The sequence below is a fragment of the Staurois parvus genome, unplaced genomic scaffold (assembly GCF_062004578.1).
Source record: "Staurois parvus isolate SC_StPar_1 unplaced genomic scaffold, SC_StPar_1.0 ptg000832l, whole genome shotgun sequence".
Classification (NCBI taxonomy): domain Eukaryota; kingdom Metazoa; phylum Chordata; class Amphibia; order Anura; family Ranidae; genus Staurois; species Staurois parvus.
Window position 1 is genome coordinate 780,915 of NW_028318628.1, and position 19,609 is coordinate 800,523.

A 19,609-nucleotide genomic window follows, 5' to 3' on the forward strand; every position below is an offset into this window, starting at 1 on the left:
AGCACAATCCAATTTGCTCCTGCAGGGAGAAAAATTCCTTCCTGATCCCCCAAGAGGCACCTATAAATGTTATTATCCAGTTATATTCTGTGTATCTAAGAAAGAATCCAGGTCTTTTTTTAAGCAATCCACTGAGCTGGCCAGAATAAACTCTCGAGGGAGTCTATTCCACATTTTCACAGCTCTCACTGTGAAGAAACCTTTCCGTGTTTGGAGATTAAATTTCTTTTCCTCCAGATGTAAAGAGTGCCCCCTTGTCCTCTCTGATGACCTCAGGGTGAATAACTTTACACCGAGTTCACTATATGAACTTCTGATGTATTTATGCATGTTGATCATATCCCCCCTTGATCTCCTTTTCTCAAGAGAGAATAAATTCAGTTCCTCTAATCTTTCCTCATAGCTGAGCTCCTCCATTCCTCTTATCAGTTTGGTTGCCCTTCTCTGTACTTTCTCAAGTTCCCCAATGTTCTTTTTGTAAATTGGTGCCCAAAACTGAACTGCATATTCCAGATGAGGTTTTACTAATGAAAGATTAGTATAGGGATATAGGGATTATACAGGGATAAAATGATATCTCTCTCTTTCTGGAGTCTATACCTCTTTTAATACAAGAGAGGATTTTGCTCACTTTAGAAACCGCAGCTTGGCATTGCATGCCATTATTAAGGTTGTGATCTACCAGAACACCCAGATCCTTCTCCACCATTGATTCCTCCAGTTGTACTCCCCCCTAGTATGTATGATGCATGCATATTCTTAGCCCCCAAGTGCAGAACCTTACATTTATCAACATTAAACCTCATTTGCCAAATAGTTGCCCAAAATAACAGAGCATTGAGGTCGGCTTGTAAGCTGATTCACACCTGAGCGATTTCTAGCTTGAAGCTCGAAGATCAAAAACAGTTGAGTAGCAAAAATCAATTATTCTCAAAGGAGATGGTTCACATCTCCACTCCAAGCTGCCTGAAGCCAAATGTCCTAACCTCAAACAAGTTCTGGAGCATTTTCTGTCGCTAAATTCAGGCAGATTTTTGCATTTTTGAGTGTTTTTAATTCCAAAGAAATGAATGGAAACGCACAATTTGTGCTTTTATGTGTGATTTTCTGCTTAAATGGAAAAAAAATAGTAATAATATATGGTTAAAAAAATGTAAAGTAATACACAAATAAATTATTAATGATAATGATATATTAATAATAATTTATTCTGTGTTAGGGTGTTTTATTATTATTATTATTATTATTATTATCATAATTAATAATTATTATTTATGTAATTTTTTAAGAGAAGTAGTAGTAGTAGTAAGAGTAGTAGTAGAAATAAAAGCTGATGGAAAATCTAAAGAAGCAACAAATGAGGCAACAGATATTTTTCTCTACTGGCTAATAAAAAAACACCAAAGCTCAAAAACGCCTGAAAACTGCTGTATGGAAACGCGCAACAGTCACACAAAAATCGCTCAAAGACACTACGCTCAAGTGTGAATCCAGCCGAAGGCCTTCTGACATCCCTTTCACCCGCTTGCTCAGCTAAAGAGGTTTATACACAATGTGAGAACTAGCTTCAAACAGTAGAGCTTAAAAGGACACTGCCACTCGCTTTTATACTTGGTAGGGCTTTTCTTGCCCCATTTTATTAAAACAAAGTTCAACAAACTTCCAGAAAAGAAAATCGATGAATTTCCCTCACATGACATTTCTGTCTAAAGAAATACACATTCAGCCTCCAGGCTTATACTGTACATGCAGCACTCCTGCTCTGGCCTTACCTTTTAGGCCCTTTGTCTGCCTCCCACAAACAGTCTTCATACACAACTCCATGCACATAATTTGGAGCCCCCCGTGCTGCTTTGGCTCCCACATGGAGACCTCCTGGATGCAACCTCCTGCTGGGGTGAAGCCCAGAATCGTGGTCAGGTCACTACTAACACCCCAGTCACACCGGGTTCAAATTGCCATGCGATTTGCCATGCGACTTGCACAACACATGGCAAGTCGCACCCTATTGTCCACAATTAAAGCGATCATATCGGTGCAATTCCGACTTGGTCAGAACCGCACCGATTTCTAAAATAGTGCATACACTACTTTAGAAACCAGGGGTTAAAGCCCAGCACACACCTGAGCAATTAGTGTGCTGGTTGTTCACAAATCTGGACCCAGGATTGAAGATTTCATTGCTCCTGGATCACTTTGAAATCTCCAGGCTCCAGGTCCCAAAACCAACTTTATGAAAAAATTAGGAAACTGAGAAGCCACTTTTCTCTGCATTAAAGTGGAGTTCCACTCAAAAGTGGAAGCTCCGCTTATTTGCCTCCTCCCCCCCTCCACTGCCATATTTGACACCTTTTGGGGGGTTTTGACAGGTACCCACTCCCAGTTCTGGCTCAGTTCGCCATGGCGAAGTGATCCAGAAGTTTGGCCCCCTCCTCCCTCCCGCAATCTCCTTTCACAGGTCCCAGGAGACTGCCGGACCAATTAGGAAGCGCAACACAACTCGCATATGCGCAGTGGGCACCAGCCTATGAAGCCGCAAGCTGTCACAACCTGGTGCCCACAGTTGAGATGCCGGCGACATGGAGGGGAGAAGGGACCGTGCGGGTGAGAACATCGTTGGACTCCACAGATCCGATCCATCCTGCAGGGATCGTCAGCATGCAACCTATACAGGGTGACACTTGACCTGCTCCACGAAAAGGTAAATTGTAAAGAAAGCTGACAATCCCCACAGCATGGTTCCAATCCATCCTGCAGGGATCGTCTGCTTGCTTTACAACTTACCTTTTCGTGGAGCGGGTCCGGTGTCACCCCGTGTGGTAGGTGTCACCTGGTGCAGGCCGCACCCCCCGCACCTGCCTCGGGACGCCACTGGCTGTGGGGCAGATCTGTGTAAATCACAGGACTGGATGGACAGAAAAACAAATCATTTGCCCGGTAAAACAGATCTCATAGATATATTTTATCTGTGTATTTGGATGTTTGTCAGTTGTTCAGTTTTAAAAATTGCTTATAAAATCGCAAACAAGAAGGGCTTTTATTAAGATGATCAATGTTCACAACAAGTGGCGTTTTCAGGGACGAATATCTAAGCCCCAGGCGTTGGCAACAGTTGAACATTTCTTGACATCAACAAAACTTTTCTACCTGGTGACAGCAAAATAACTCAAAGGACAGGAACAGTGACATTTTTGTAACTGTATCTTTTTTTTTTTTCCTATACAACCTGAAGACATTGGCAAAGACCCTCTGGTAATTGGCAAGCAAGTTATGGAAATAAGGCACTCCCTTAAAGAGTGCCGCGCTCTGACTGACAAGATTTGCACCTCAGCCAGTGAACGGCTCCATAGGACTGTGTGGGATCACCGCAGCAGTAAGTATAGGAGATGGTGCCCTCTAGTGTCTGTACTTTACACCTCACTCTGTTTTCTATAAAAACTGACAACGCCGCTCATGCTGTGGCCATTTATGATTAAGTTCTAATTGCCTCATATTGTTTAGTATTGATTATGCTTCATCTTTTAGAACTCTGGGGAAAAAAAGAAAGCACTCAAAAATGGCAATTTGCACATTTGTGTCAATGTAGAAAAGTAACATCGTTGTCATGTCACACTAAGTCATAGTTGTAGTTATGCTTTGTTGGCTAGCAGCACTTTGCTTTACATACATGTCCGTTATGTCATGCTGCCAAGGATCTCATTCTACCGCTGTCTGCTATCCTCTAATGCCTTACTTTAGATCAGCTGCTACAAATAAATTAACCTGAAATCATTAAACAATCGTTACCTGTTTTGGTTGAATACAGTTAAGCTGGAAATACATTAATCATTTTTTTTTCCATTCAACCAGTTCATTGAATGACAAAAAATGACCCACTCCCCCCCATCCACACATTCGAGTTGGATGAGGGAATCCTTCCGCTGCACCAGATTCTGCTTCTGTCCCATCTCGCTGTGTTTGTGATATTAAAATTTGGATGGCCTATAATTACATGTCTTTGCTAAATAAAAATCCCAATACGTGTAAATTCATTGGTTTATGTGAAAGTTATAGCGTTTACAAATGGCAGTATATATACTGGAATTTTTTAAAAAAATTTTTACTAGTAATGGCAGCAATCAGTGACTTATAATTATAAGTCAGGACTGCAGGACTGCGGCGGGCATTCTGACACTGGGAGGAACTGACTTGGTGTCACTGACATCCCCAGAGACACCAATACAGTGATCAGTGCTAAAAAAAAGCACTGACTGTACTAATGACACTAGGGAGGAAGGAGTTAACATAAGGGGCGATCAAAGGTTAACTGTGTGCTGGGAGTGTTTTACTGGGGGGCGGTGTTGGTGCTTCATTGTAAGCACATTGCTCTGGATGGCTGTGCACAGCCATCCAGAGCAGTGTGCTGGAGCCGACAGGGAGGAGGACTGTTAGTAGACAAAGCAGCCCTCCTCCCTGTCGGAAATCCTTGGTAATCACGAGGCACCGACAGGTAATCACCGGTCGGTACCCAGTGATTGACAGGGAACGGCAGCTCAGATAGAATGGATGAGTTTTCAGGGATTGCCTAAAGGTGGATAGAGTAACTTATAGCCAGATAATTTGGGGTATAGATTTATATAGGCTGTGAGAGGCCTTTGGAGAAGTCCTGGAGGTGAGTATGGAGGAGGTGACAAGCAAGCTAGAGATCAGGAGGTCCTGAAAGAAGCGAAGAGAATGGTTTGGGTGATATTTTGGGCACTTTTTTCCACTGGTGTTACCACAGTGCAACTTTACCTAAACAGCATTACTGGCTCACTGAATCTTAGTTGCTACTGTTGGGAGCAGCATCTTGCTGGTCCAGCCAGTGAAGTAGTAATGCCATAAGAGAAAGTAAATTGAGCCTTAGTGATTCTGTCACTGGCAAGTTGTCACCAGCAACTGAATAGCTAGTGTGACTTGACCTTAACAGTTGCTCAGCAGAACCTTTCTCCACTTAACCGCACATCCACTTTTGCACCCCTTTCCACTATTTTGTGTACCCTCTGCCCATACCCTGAATAAGATTTGTTGCCAGTACACCAACAAAGTTGTTTCAGAATGCAAATCTCTTTATTGTATGATCACATCAAAAAGCAATGTTTTGGGACTGTGTGGTCCTGAAACAATGCTTTTCTATGTGAAAATATTATTATTATTATTATAATAATACAGGATTTATATAGCACCAACAGTTTGCGCAGCACTTTACAATATAAGGGAGACAGTACAATTACAATACATTTCAGTACAGAAGGAATATGAGGGTCCTGCTCGTGGAGCTTACAATCTAAAGGAAAGGGGAGGTGATAGCTGCGGGGGATGATCTAGTGGAGGTGATTCAAGTACAGTTCTTAGGTGGAGGTAGGGTAGGCTTCCCTGAATAAATGAGCTTTCAAAGATTGCCTAAAGGCAGACAGGGTGGGGGCTGACTGGACATACTGTGGTAGGGAGTTCCAGAGGATGGGAGAGGCTCTGGAGAAGTCCTGGAGGTGAGCATGGGAGGAGGCGATGAGGGAGCTAGAGAGGAAGATATCTTGGAAGGAGCGCAGTGGGCGATTTGGGTGGTATCTGTGGATGAGGTTGGCGATGTAGCTAGGGGCAGTGTTGTGGATGGCTTTGTAAGCTGTGGGTAGTATTTTGAATTTTATACGTTGGGTTAGTGGAAGCCAATGAAGGGATTGGCAGAGAGGGGCAGCAGTCTCTGATCAGTTGGTAAGGTGTATGAGTCTAGCAGCAGCATTCATAATAGACTGAAGGGGGGATAGCCTGTGTAACGGTAGACCAGTGAGGAGGCAGTTGCAGTAATCGAGGCGGGATATAACCAAGGCGTGGATGAGTTGTTTTTGTGGTGTCATTGGTCAAGAAGGGGCGGATTTTGGAAATGTTCCTGAGATTGAGGCGGCAGGATTTAGCCAGTGAGTGGATGTGGGGCCCAAAGGAGAGGTCAGAATCTAGGATTATGCCTAGCACTCTGGCATGAGGGGAAGGACCAATGGTTGTGCTGTTCATCTTAATGGTAAAGTCGTGAGTGGGCGATTGGGGGGTAGGAAATATTATAAGCTCAGTTTTGGAAAGACTGAGTTTGAGGTAGTGATGTGACATCCATGCTGATATGTTGCTTAGTAGACTTGTGATACGTGAGGAGATTGAGGGGGTGAGCTGGGGAGTAGAGAGATAGATCTGGGTGTCATCAGCGAAGAGGTGGTATTGGAAGCCATGGGAGGTTATCAGTTGACCCAGGGAGGAGGTGTAGAGAGAGAAAAGGAGAGGCCTAAGGACAGAACCTTGGGGTACCCCAACAGAAAGAGGAGCGGAGGAGGAGGAGTTGTATGTTACACTGAAAGTGCACTGAGAAAGGTAAGAGGAGAACCAGGAGAGAGCAGAGCCATGGAGGCCGATGGAGTGGAGTTTACTGAGGAGGAGCGGGTGCCATCTCTCCCTATATGCATCTCTACCTGTCTGCACCCCTCTTCACAACTTCTCAACTGTGCTAGGGAAATCTTTCTTTCACACAGCTGTAGAAACCAGGCCAGTGCTTCTAAAGCGCTGCCTGGCATTTTATGTTTGCAAGCCTCGAACTTCCTGAATTTAATCTAATAAAACACTGAAGCTCAGTTCCAGTGCAGTAACCAAATACAAGGAAACAGATTTAGCTGTTTTTATGCTTCCTAAAGTTGGAAGGCTCAGCAAACAAAAAATGCCAACAATGACTAATTCTTTGAATACACTTGGCTTTATGAAGTTTCTTAGAACTGAACAGAATTGTAATGAAGCTTTAATAATAGATTTTTTTTCATGTAGTAGACTTCCTTTCAGTAGTGAAGGACAATACAGGCTTTCTCACTAATTGTTAACATACAATAGGTTGTACTTACCAGTGCTGTTCTACATAAGTACAGAGAATCAAATATGTTTGTAAGAATATATTCATTGCTTAAGGCTTATTGACTTCACTAACAACTGTATATAGAGGGATATTTGTGGTAGCAGAATGTTGTCTCATCAGATGTACACTTTGAAAGATGGACTGATGTTCCTAGAACTTGTAACAGTCTCTGATCTATCCTGTTTTCCAGAAATCCCCAAACAAATGGTAAAGTTCTCATGTGGAGTTGAAGCAGAATTAAGATTCAAAACTGTGTTCTCAAACCTCATTCATACTTTTGCAAAACTGACACGTACTCCTGCTCATTTAAACGACATCAAGATTATTCTTTACAAACCATCCGTAAGTGTTCTTTTTACTTTGCCATGATCGAAAATCACTAAAAATGTAACGTGTTTTTTAAAAAAGCATATTCTTTTTTGTAAAAGAAGCAATTTACTATGTGTAACAGAGATATAAATGCACAAAATATAAATAGTTACCAATATGAATACTAAATTAAGTATCATTATAGAATATGATCTAGACCAGGGGTTTCCAATCTATGTAAACGAAGGGCTAATTTACTGTCCTTCAGGTTTTAGGGGGCCAGACTCTGGCCATTGGAAGTAAAAAATGCCCCTTTTGTTACTGGGAATAAACAAGCCGGAGGCTTGGGGGTCAATGGGAGTAAACAATACCCCATAATTGGTTTTAGTGGGATGTAAAATGCCCTATTATTGGTATCAGTGGGAGGAATGGTGGCTCATTGTTGATATCTGTTGGAGGAATAGGGTCCCATCATTGGTGTTTGTAGAGGAATGGTGCTGCAAGGGCCAGATAAAGAAAAGCTAAGGGCCACATCTGGCCCATGGGTCGCAGTTTGGAGACCATTGATCTAGACAGATTTGTGCATTTAAGAATAATAAAATATTTTTTTCCTTGTTAGAACAAATTTGGACCACACTTTATAGGATGTTTTGGCTTTTTCTGGATCAGCCATGAGTTCAGAGGATGCAGGATTCTCTCTTTTTCGGATGAACTCAATGGATATGCCTTTATTTTATTTTCTCAGCCTATGCAATAATAATCTTCATCCCAATGTTGTTCATAGTTATCTCATTGTGGACATTTCTTCTGTTTTTCCAAGTCCCATTGGGTAGGGAGCAAATGCAATACTGTGTGTGTGTGTGTGTGTGATGGGGGGGTTAATGGAAAAGCCCCATTAATGAAAGAAGTGTATGTGTGGTAAATTAAGTATGTGTATTCAAAAACAAGTGTGTAATGCAGCAGCATTAATAAATGCACATTTTTGGATCCTGTAGCCATGGGGTATGCTGGCCAGTACTGTACCATCAGACACAGTCAATTGAACGGCTAGTGTTATCCAGGCTTGTAGTAAACAGATTGATGCCACGTGTACAGGGGCGGACTGACAACTCATGGGGCCCCCGGGCAATAGGGGATCATGGGGCCCCTGTGTGCTTCCCAAACTCAAAAAAGCCTATGAAAAAGGTACCAGGGGCATCTCATGGGGCCCCCTACTGACCCCGGGCCCTCGGGCAGTGCCCGAGTTTCCAAATGATCAGTCCGCCCCTGCACGTGTAGGATTAGGCGTTACAGGACAGAACACTGGAAGCTAAGCAGGAGAGCAGCTAACTCCCGTTTCTTGCCCAAACTGGGTCAGTTGAGGCCAATGGCACAGTCCATGGACTGTACATTTTTGTAAATATATACAGTAATTTTACATATATACAGTCAGTGTGCATATGACTGTAGATGCTTTGTAAATAAAATTTACTGAAGAAAGCAAAGTTTGGTTTGAAGTCAAAACAATTAAATTTACCCTCTTGTTGGTTATTGGAGTCAGTATCTGCAGAAGTTTCTCTTTATTCTTCTGCCTTTCCCTGCAGAATTAAAAAATAAAATGGATAAAATTGCTAGCTCTTCTGCCAAATCAATCCACACAGGCAATTTCTTCCTGTAGGTAGAAACGATACTTATGACAGTTGGTGGAGAAATGCCACAATGTCACCTCTCCCTGCCCTTTACAATAAAATCTCTGATACTAAAACATCTCAGCCTGTTTCTCCTCCATATGTCCACTTGTGTCCCCTTTTTAAGACATCCATATACTGTGCTTTCTGTAGGACATGGCAGATCAATCAAACGCATGCAAACGTGACCCTGTACATTCTCTGGTGGCTCTGGAGGATGATGGTGAAGAAGCAGACTGCATGCTCAGGCTTTATAACCTACAGAAATGTCAGGTAAGTAAATGTAGATGTTTAGCCCTCATCAGTTTATCATATTTGTATTAATTACAATACTAATCATTTATATGTTGTTTTATGTGCAGAACAACATCATCATTAAGGTTGATCTGCATTTTACAAATCTTGATGGTGTCAGAATTCAGGAGAGTTTGGAGCATGTGATACCCAAGCCATGGATTGCTAAGTTATTCAACAGGACAAATCCACTGTGTTTGTTGAGAAGGCATAAAGCGGAAGATGTGGAAAGCATGCCTACCATGGAAACACAGATCAGTACAGACTCCTTGGACTCTCAGCCTGGAGCACATCTCAAAGATGCTGGGGAAATGCCCTTAAGTGGTCAGTCAAAATCCAGCAGTGAGCCTGAAGAGAACGATGAAAGTGATATATTACCTATCTAATGAAGAATGCATTAGAACATGTATGCTATACTTCCATTCAGAAGCTGATTCATTTTTGAATGGTCCTCTAGAGTTCAGAAACTGCAAAGCTGCACATGAATTCAAAAGGCGCTTAGTGACTTCTCATAGTCTTCATTTGCGGGAGACCAATGTTTATTATCTATATTTTACATATTAGGATGGTTGTTCTGATTACTGCTCTCTAGGAGAGATAGGCAATATTGTCAATTTATAACACTCTTAGCAAAGTTATTTAAAGAAAACATATATCTCAGAATTGGACTACATAGGCTCAGGAGCTGTACAACTTGATATAAAGCTTGTATGACCTGCATCTGTATGTGGCTATTACCTGGTGTCTGGTACTAAGACATCAGCAGAGCTAAGCAAAGATGTCTGCATTAATGCCAAACCTTCTAGAAAAATGGCAAGCCAAGAAACTGTATGGATTTTTTTTTTTTTAACTTAATTTTGAATAATACTGAAGGCAGCACCAAAGCACTAGTAGAAAATAATTCAACCCAAGTCTGTCTTTGCTAAGCAGATGAGAAAGGCACATGGATACATTTCTAGCAAAAATGCACTTGGTACCAGATATAGTATATAAAGAGTTCTCATAAACCAGGTTTGGTATAATTTATTTTGTACAGAATATTTTATTTTTTGGTGCACCTATTCACCAAAATTCTGCATTTTATAAGAATAAATGGAACACAATAATGTTAGAAAAAGTGTTACTAAACCCACAACAGTAAAATCAGGCTGTATTTGCAGTAAAGCATGCTTGTTATACTCACTGTGGAATCTAATGGGTTAATCCTCTCCATTATCTAGAAACTCTGTTTGATCCTGACTTCTTTGATCCTCCCCTTCTTCCAGTGTGCCCCTCTTATCTCCTGATAAGCCATATCATATTGTGTGGAGTCACTCTGCACATGCTTAGTTTGGTGTGTATTGCTAGAGAAGTTTTTTTTCTTTCTTGGGAGAGTGCATGTGATCAGTACAGGGCCAATCAGCACTCTCCAGACAGAAAGCAGGGGCCCTGCATCCTCTTAGAGCAAAATGAAAACTCCTCCTACAAGCTTTACCATATGCTCAGCTGGACACTGATAAAAGTCACAAGACTGCTCTAAGTACTGATGAGAAAAGGTATTTAGTAGTTTATATTTGCTAAAATAATTACATTTCCGTGTACTGTGTGAGACCAGATATAGTGAATGCAGGGTCCTGGGTTTAGTAACACTTTAAATGAACTAAATCTCACATCCTTAGCAGATCACAAGTTATATTACTGTCTATGTGTAGGGGTATAAAGGGAAACAGTCACTTATTGGGATGTTTAGAGGACAGAACGTGATATCACACTAGACGTTTATTTCATTTGTGCAAACTTATTTCTGTTCTAGGATAGCATTTCAAGTTCCTATATCACAAATTCTTTATAAAGAAAAAAAAATGGTTTATGTGACTGTGTAACAAATTTTGAAAACTGTAGTGGAATAAAAAATGTAACTGATTACTAAAATGCACAAGCATAGCACTAACGTATGGCAGCATTTCACAGACAGGAGATGCTAAAGCTGGCCAGCTGGATCTGCCAGTACCACTATCTTCGACAAAAGTCAATTATTTGATTGAGCCTGTTGGAAAATTGTCAGTTGAACACCACCCAGATGCAGGCACTGTTTGGGTATTTTCACAGCTGGCGGCACTAGTTGCCAGAAGACAATCGCCCAGCAGTGGGGATTCAGGATGGAGGAATATTCTAGAATATTGCGACAAATGTTAATATGAGATTACTGTACTGATGTTGGAAAAAAATGTGATTGATTACTGTACAGAGAAGAGCTGCCATTTTGCTTCTGTTACCACTTTGTTTCTATCTTAGATCCAAAAGAATTAGTGTGTACTGGTCTTGCTCATAAGAGAATATCCATATGGAGCCAACAAAACCTGAAAATGTTATCAGTTTTGAGTTTTAATAACCTTCTATAGTATGCAGTTTAATAAACCGATGATGTGGGACACCTAGTGTCTCTCAAACTGATTCTGTTATTCCATGGAAATTTTATGTCATAAGTATGCCAATATGCCAAAAATCTGAATAGATTTTCTAAAGTGTTACACGAGATGAAATTAGGTGAGCCTGTGTTCACATTAAAGCTGTATTAATCCCAAAGCCAAAATGAACATATTATAGTTTACCAATCATTAGATGTGATAGCTGCATTCATTTTCTTTTCATTTCTCCTGTATTAGAGTGCCCCCACTCTGGATGAATGAATACAGGGGGCAGCAGACATCCTAGAGAATAATATTGGTAGTTCCAATTTTTTATGTTAGGTAATATTACCGCAAAGGTCTAGGAAATGCAAAACATCGGTAAAAAACACACTAAAGTGAATTTTAGGGCAACCAAACACAAAAAAATTACCCACATTTATGGAAAAATATAAAAGACAAGGTTGCACCAAATAAATAGATAGCCAAGATGTCAAACCTTAAATTTGTATGCACATGTGAAATGGTGACACACCTCAGTACCCTATATTTTCTATAGGTGACGCTTCAAAAGCCCCTACAGATCAACAGTTCAGTGTTACAGAAGAGGCCTTGGGCTAGAAATACTGTTCTCATTCCGGCGTGCCCAGCGATATGTAACGTGTATCGCAAGCGGCATTCTCACGCTGAGGCGTCCTTGACGTTTGTACATGAATATATGTGGGGGCCTCAAAAAAAATTGGGGGGGGGGGGGTTATGTGTTTGGGTATAATTTTATTTTTTGCAAAAAAAACAATTTTTTTTTTATTTCACTTTTTTTTTTATCACATAGGGGACACAAAGTCCCCTATGTAATGATTTTTAGGTGACAGGTTCTCTTTAATGAATCATACAGGGCCTGCATGTCTCCTCTGGGCTCCACTGATCGCATTGAAATACATCTCTCCCTGGCTTTTCTAGCTGAGGAAAATGACGACGGTGACTGGGAAGTGACGTCATTATTATATTATTATTATACAGTATTTATAAAGCGCCAATAGTTTGCTCAGCGCTGTACATTACAAAGGGGGACAGAACATGTGACAGAACAATAACAATACAATGCAAAACATGAGGGGATCGAGGGCCCTGCTCTTTCGAGCTTACAATCTAAGAGGGAGGGGATGGTGGTACAGGAGGAGATAGCTGTGGGGGATGGAGTGGTAGGAAGAGTGGAGGAGGTCGGCAAGTTAGCAGGGGGTGGGGTAGGCTTCCCTAAAGAGATGGGTTTTCAGGGTGCGCCTAAAGGAGAGGAGAGGAGAGTAGGTGATAATCTGATGGGTTGGGGCAGGGAGTTCCAGAGGATGGGTGACACCCTGGAGAAGTCCTGGAGGCGGGCATGGGAGGAGGAGACCAGGGAACTAGAGAGAAGGAGGTCTTGTGAGGAGCGGAGTGTGCGTGCTGGGCGGTACTTGGATATTCGGTCGGTGATGTAGTTCGGGGCAGTATGGTGGACAGCTTTGTACGTCAGCGTTAGGATTTTGAATTTGATCCGTTGCGCAATCGGAAGCCAGTGGAGGGATTGGCAGAGGGGGGTGGCGGAAACGGAGCGGTTGGAAAGGTGAATGAGTCTGGCAGCCATATTCAGGATCGACTGAAGCAGGGATAGCCAGCGGCGAGGCAGGACAGTGAGGAGGGAGTTGCAGTAGTCGAGTCGTGATATGATGAGGGAGTGGATGAGCTGTTTAGTGGTTTCTGGAGTTAGGAACGCGCGTATTTTGGTGATGTTGCAGAGGTGGAGTCTGCACGAGTTTGTTAAAGATTGGACTTGGGGCTGGAAGGATAGGTTGGAGTCCAGAATGACACCAAGTACTCTGGCCTGCGGGGCGGGTTTGATGGTGGCGTTGTTGGATGTGATGGAGAAGTCAATGGGGGGTGGTGTCCGGGCTGGGGGGAAGACAAGAAACTCGGTTTTGGAGAGGTTCAGTTGAAGGAAGTGGAGCGACATCCAGTCTGATATGTCACTCAGTAGGTGTGTGATTCGGGCAGAGACTGGGGGGGTGAGGTGGGGGGTTGAGAGATAGATTTGTGTGTCGTCGGCATAGAGGTGGTAGTTGAAGCCGTGAGAGTGTATGAGTTGGCCAAGGGAGGAGGTGTAGATGGAGAAGAGAAGGGGCCCAAGGACAGAGCCTTGAGGGACCCCAACAGAGAGGAGGAGTGAGGGGGAGGTGGTAGCATTATAGGTAACGCTGAAGGAGCGTTGTGACAGGTAGGATGAGAGCCAGGAGAGAGCAGAATCTCTGAGGCCGAGAGAGTGTAGTTTTTTGAGGAGGAGGGGGTGGTCGACTGTGTCGAAGGCCGCAGAGAGGTCAAGGAGTAGGAGCACTGAATAGTGGCCATTAGCGTCATAAGCGTCACTTTCCAGGTCACAGTAAGAAGGGGAAGAGAGTGGATGTGTGTCTTCTCTAAACTCTCCCCGTCCCCCAACACATTGCCATGTCGGCCTCAGTCCCACAGATGGGCAAGCGGATTACATAGTGGGAGCCCGAATTGCATGGCAGGAGCCCATGCGTGCGAAGGGGCTGTGGAATTATTCTGTGGAATTAATCTGGCAGCAGTGCATTTGCCCGACTTCTTCCACCTGACAGCCAGGAGTCTGCCTGCCAGTTTTAGACACAATCCCAGTGGCTTCAGCCACTGGGTTGTGTGTAAAAACCCCCTCTGTCAGGGACATATGATGTATGGACCTGGCAGCAAAAGGGTTAAAGCACACAGTATTTTTCCTTTTGGGATAAAGATTTTACATAAATAAAAGCACACCTGCCAGTAATAAATGGTTTGTCTAATCCCTATGAACTGATACATCTGTAAGAGAGCTTGTTCTTTTGAAACCCAAATGGCTGGATCACCAGATGAAAATAGAAGAAAGTTTAAAAAAGAAATTGAATGCAACCATCACATTTAAGAAATGGTAAGCTGCAATATACAGTATTAAATATTTTTATATATTTAAATGTTTGTTTTTGGGTTTAATACAGCTTTAAACATCCAATCATGTATAGCAGAATTTAAGGAAACAGAACCTTTCCGTGCACTCAATTGTATGAATTGTACAGGTTCACTTTACCATATTTCGTACTTTGACTCAAAATTGCTTTGCTCTAGTATGACCATCAGATGGAGACATTATACTAGTTATGAACGTCTAGAGCAACCAAAAAAAGGATGGTTGATGGACAAAAACAGAATTGCCCTGGCATAGACTATGGCTTTCTATATTCTGCAATAACATATAGATAGACTTTTCAGAAGCGCTGTAAAAGGAAATCTGTGCAGAGTATAGACCCTGTCTGCAAACTACCCCAACCCACTATCATAAGCCATTGAATTTCAATCTTTCAAAGTCAGCCTACATTTTGCATGGAGTTGTGCTTTACATTAAATCAAGCAAAATTTTAAAATACAGAGTTACGCTCAAGGATTCATGGTGTAAGTAATGTAAATAGAAATTTTAAAATTAGTAAATTATGTATTTACATAGTAGGCCATCTGGGATTCCATACAATAAAAGAAATAAAGGTAATAAATACATAAAACATTATTTGGACACAACTGTGTGAATAAACAAAGAATCTGTAAACCCAACATTTTGTCTTCCTGATATGTGCCTGCTGTACCATGTACTTGTATGGAAAATTATCCTGTTCTCTTTGTATTTCCTCCTTTGTGTGAAATTTCTGGCGTTCCTGCCAGTCCCTCTGCTTTCCTATTAAAAACCTGACCACACTAAGCAGGAAAATACACTGTGGTCACTTCTCTAGCTATGCTGGTAACTCAGCCTGCTCTCCTCCAATGATCCCCCCCGCACAGCCATTCACTGGGAAGATAAGTGTGTTGCCGTTTATCCTCCCCTAGCTCATATGCAGCTGAGAACAGAGAGGATGTGGGGTATTTATAATGTATTTTTATATCTATACACACACGTTTTGGCATTCATTTTTATTTTAAACTAAATGGGTTGTTTTACAAGGTGAGGGTTTAAAATCACTTTAAACTGCAAGCATGAAGCCTCTCAACTGGGCGTGGACCAGCCAGGTCGCATTCCCGCTCCTCACTGTAGATGCTGTTGGCATTATCTAGCTAACAGACCACTGCTTCAGGTTCCATAAGTGGCTCCAGACAGTTCTGGTTACCCGCCAGGCCTAGTTGAAACATTCTGCAATAAACAGAAAGTTTCTGCATGCCACCAGATCACAATCCAGTGCAGGCAAACACACTGTATTTGGCTTGTCATTAACCTAACATTGACATCCACTACAGATCATAACTTAAATGTGGTGAAGAAAGAGTGAAAGGAACACAGATTTCCTGCACCATGTTCTGATGTGAATAGGGCCCTACAGGGTAAGTTCACCTTTTGTAACATGTTATACCCATATGCAGGGTGTAACATGTTACAAATGCCCCAGCCCTTTGAAACCCACCTCCCCCAGGTCCCCGTTTTGACAACGAACAGGGGATTTTCTCCCTCCGCACACTGTCACAATCTATAAAAATAATTTGTCCATGCAGAGCTCTGCCTGCAAGCCGCGCCATTCATTCACAGTGTTCTGTGAATGGTTAAACTACAAATCCCCACAGCCTTTGTTGGAGTTGTTGATCGCTCTAGGTAGTTCATTGAGCTTCCTGTCAGAATATAACTGCCTGTCCATAACAGAGGTATGGGCAGACAGCTACACAGTCTGAAGAACAGTGACATTACAGATTGTGGGTTCAATGCTTTACAGGTCCCTAACAAAAAAAAAACAAATGCATATTTTTTTTACCTGCGAAAAAAATGTGCACTTATCTATTTTTTTTTTTAAAAGTGTACTTAATTTTTAAAGTAAATGGGAAGCCGATTGTTGACATCTACAACGACATCTATGGTAAGTCACTTTCTCCTTCCCCTGAAATACAGTAGACCTCCTATCCATCCTACCAGGTTCCCTGCGGTGTCAGAAGTACATCATCCCTCCTTAATTGGGTATATATAATAAATGACATTATGCAAGTGGAAGAACGTCTCGCTCAAGAATGGGAAACCTCAGAAAAGTTCCTTACTCTATGGATGGCCTGGATCTTCTATTCCTCTGAATCCCTAAAACAAAAACTGTGTGAAGCGCAGAATTAAGGTGGGCATCATTGGCTCTCATATCATTCGATTAGTTACACCACATGTGTAATTCCACCAGGCTGCCCCAGATTCCTCCACACTCCTCTTTCTATTCTCTTTCTTTCCTTTCCATTACGTTTACATCGCTCTTCAAAATGTAGATTGTATTATAAGTATACTCTGAATCACATTTATTATATATGGCCCCCATTGGGATGGGCATATATGTTGCCATAACATTTCAGTCTAAATTGTATTACTCTGTCCATATATATTACATCAGAACCTTATATTTGAATTTTCAAACAGACTCTGCCCAACTAATTCATTGTTTTGTTGTTTTTTTTATATATACATGTTGTGAATGTTTTATTTGTACACTTTCCAATAAAAAATATATTCAACCATAAAGTAAATGGGAATCTGCTGACCAACAATTGATGAGTGGTTTAAATGCAGGGAAAAAAAATGTTCACCTATGCAAGTGAAATAAACATCCAAATAAAGCTTGGGGATCCCCTTTGAAAAGAATTTTAAACATAACGGTCTTTTTTTTATTTATATAGCGCCAACAGTTTGCTCAGCGCTTTACAATATAAAGGGAGACAATACAGCAACAATACAGTTCAATACAAGAGGGCTGAGGGGGCCCTGCTCCTTGGAGCTTACAATCTAAGAGCTATTTCACAGCAATGTGCCTTATCTTGCCTCTAAATTATTCTCCACTGTGCAGGGGCTGGAAATGGGATTAAGAAAACCAAATAAAATGAAGAAGACTGAAAAATAATGAATTATATGGATAACTGTAGGATCAGGCCACAACTACAGCTTTAATATTTAGTGTAAAGAAAATATGTAATTTTAAAAGACAGAGCAGTGATTCATCATGGCATACACCTCAGCAGAGGTAACATTTGTATACACATCAGAAATAAAAAAAAGAAAAAAACGCTGTCCCTGGAGTTTTGTTTTAAATTCACACAGTATCTTTACTGACAATCATCTGATAACAGATCTTAGGAGAAGCCAGTTTAATTACCACTTGCTTCTTTAGTTATAAAGTGTCACATAACAGGCAATGCGGTGATTCAGAATATGACGTCTTTTCCTTCCATTCCTGAACAGTTATAATGATAGCAAAAACACCCACACACAAAATAAACTCAGTGCAAAACTAAGACTACTTTTCCCTTTGCTGATCTGTCTATTAAAGAAAAGATTTGCTTAAAATAATAATAATGTACCTGATGTAGCTCCCTGCCCTAGTCAGGCTAAATTTAGTTTTAGCTCTGCTGTATTCAGTCGAGCAACAATCTTTTTTTTAGGATTGGCCAGGTTTCTCTAAGCTTGTTGGTTGGTTTCTCCTTTGTGCCTCTGAAAGAAGCTTCCATAGATGGAGTAGGAGGGTCAGCCACTGAAGTTATTAATATTTATCTGACCTAAGCCAATCCCTTGGAGGGGACACCCAGAAGCTGACTGAGGAAAAAGATAGGTGTTTGGGAGACTTTGAAGAAGAAGCTTATTCTCCTGGGGCTGCTGCCCCCTGGGAGGTAGTCAATGTACTGAAGAGCTGTTAGGCCTCAGCATGTGAATGGCTGAGGGCCTGAAGGAACTTGAACTGAAAGATATTTGCTAGAGGGCATCACCTGTGAAAGCTGAGCTGGAGAAGAACCCTTTCTTTCACTGAAGGGTGTCACACGGAAGCTGAGTAGACAACAGCTGTCCTTGGATATTGTGATTAAGGCCTTTGCCTAGGACTCCAGGTTTACATGTTCTTTTGGATTAATTCCAGAAGTTGCTATTAGGACTGGAACTGCTCATACAGAGGTTTATTTACTAAAGCTGGGGAGTGCAAAATCAGGCTCACTTCTACATAGAAACCAATTAGCTTCTAAACTCAGCTTGTTCAATTAAGCTTTGGCAATAAAACCTAAAAGCTGATTGGTTACTATGCAGACGTGATCCTGATTTTGCACTCGCCAGCTTTACTAAATTACTAAATAAACCCCACAGAGTCTCAGATAAGCTGGCTACCGCCTCTATCTTCAGAAAAGGCATCTGATAAAGGATTTGTGCTTGGGAATCTGTCTTTCTGTACCTGTTTTGCACTCTTGGAGTATACTGCACTCTTGTCACTCTCTACTGTAAGTTATGTGTAATAAAATGGAAAGACAAGCGGTAGTGCAGAAAGGTATGGAAAGCCAAGACACCAGTTGAAATCTATCAGTAATTAGGAAGCAATCCTGCCCCTTGTCAGTGCAAATTAATATCAGCTGGTTCAGTCTCACCTGATGGCCTATAAAAAGGTGTCTCATTACCAAGGAGTTACAAAAGAAACATCTCATCATAGGTAAAAGCAAAGACCTTCACAACCTTATTGTTGCAAAACATACTGATGGCATTGATTACAGAAGGATTTCTAAACTTGTGAATGTTCCAGTAAGCACTGTTGGGGCCATAATCCAAAAGTGGAAAGAACATAATTTCATCATAAATTATCCACTACTAGATGATCCTCCCAAGATTTCTGACAGAGGAGTGAAAATAATTATCAGAAGAGTTGTCCAAGAGCCAAGGATCACTTGTGCAGAAAGACCTGTGATTAGCAGGTACAATTATTTCAAAGAAAGCAATAAGTAATGGACTCAACTGCCATGGCCTGTATGTACACCCATCATGTAAAACTCCTTTGCTGAAGAAAAAGCACATTGAAGCTCGTTTAAAGTTTGCTGCAAAACATTAAGACAAGCCTGTGAAATACTGGGAGAATATAGTCTTGTCACGTGAGACCAAAATTGAACTCTTTGGATGCCATAATACACACCATGTTTGGAAGTCAATTGGCACTGCACATCACCCCAAAAACACCATACCAACAGTGAGGTTTGGAGGTGGGAACATCATGGTGTGGGGC

General features: G+C 41.6%; 1 protein-coding gene across 2 annotated transcripts in view; it reads left to right on the forward strand.

Annotated features, from left to right (window-relative positions):
• Positions 1-15,185, forward strand: part of LOC149443754 (mucosa-associated lymphoid tissue lymphoma translocation protein 1-like) — a 131,623-nt gene extending 116,438 nt beyond the window's left edge. For both annotated transcript variants that reach the window (XM_089655274.1, XM_089655275.1), the window contains exons 13-16: positions 3,233-3,373; positions 7,095-7,246; positions 9,034-9,153; positions 9,243-15,185. In XM_089655274.1, coding sequence (XP_089511400.1) covers positions 3,233-3,373; positions 7,095-7,246; positions 9,034-9,153; positions 9,243-9,560 — 731 coding nt within the window. In that variant the 3' untranslated portion in view covers positions 9,561-15,185. The remainder of the gene's footprint in view (positions 1-3,232; positions 3,374-7,094; positions 7,247-9,033; positions 9,154-9,242) is intronic.
• The last annotated feature ends 4,424 nt before the right edge of the window (positions 15,186-19,609 follow it).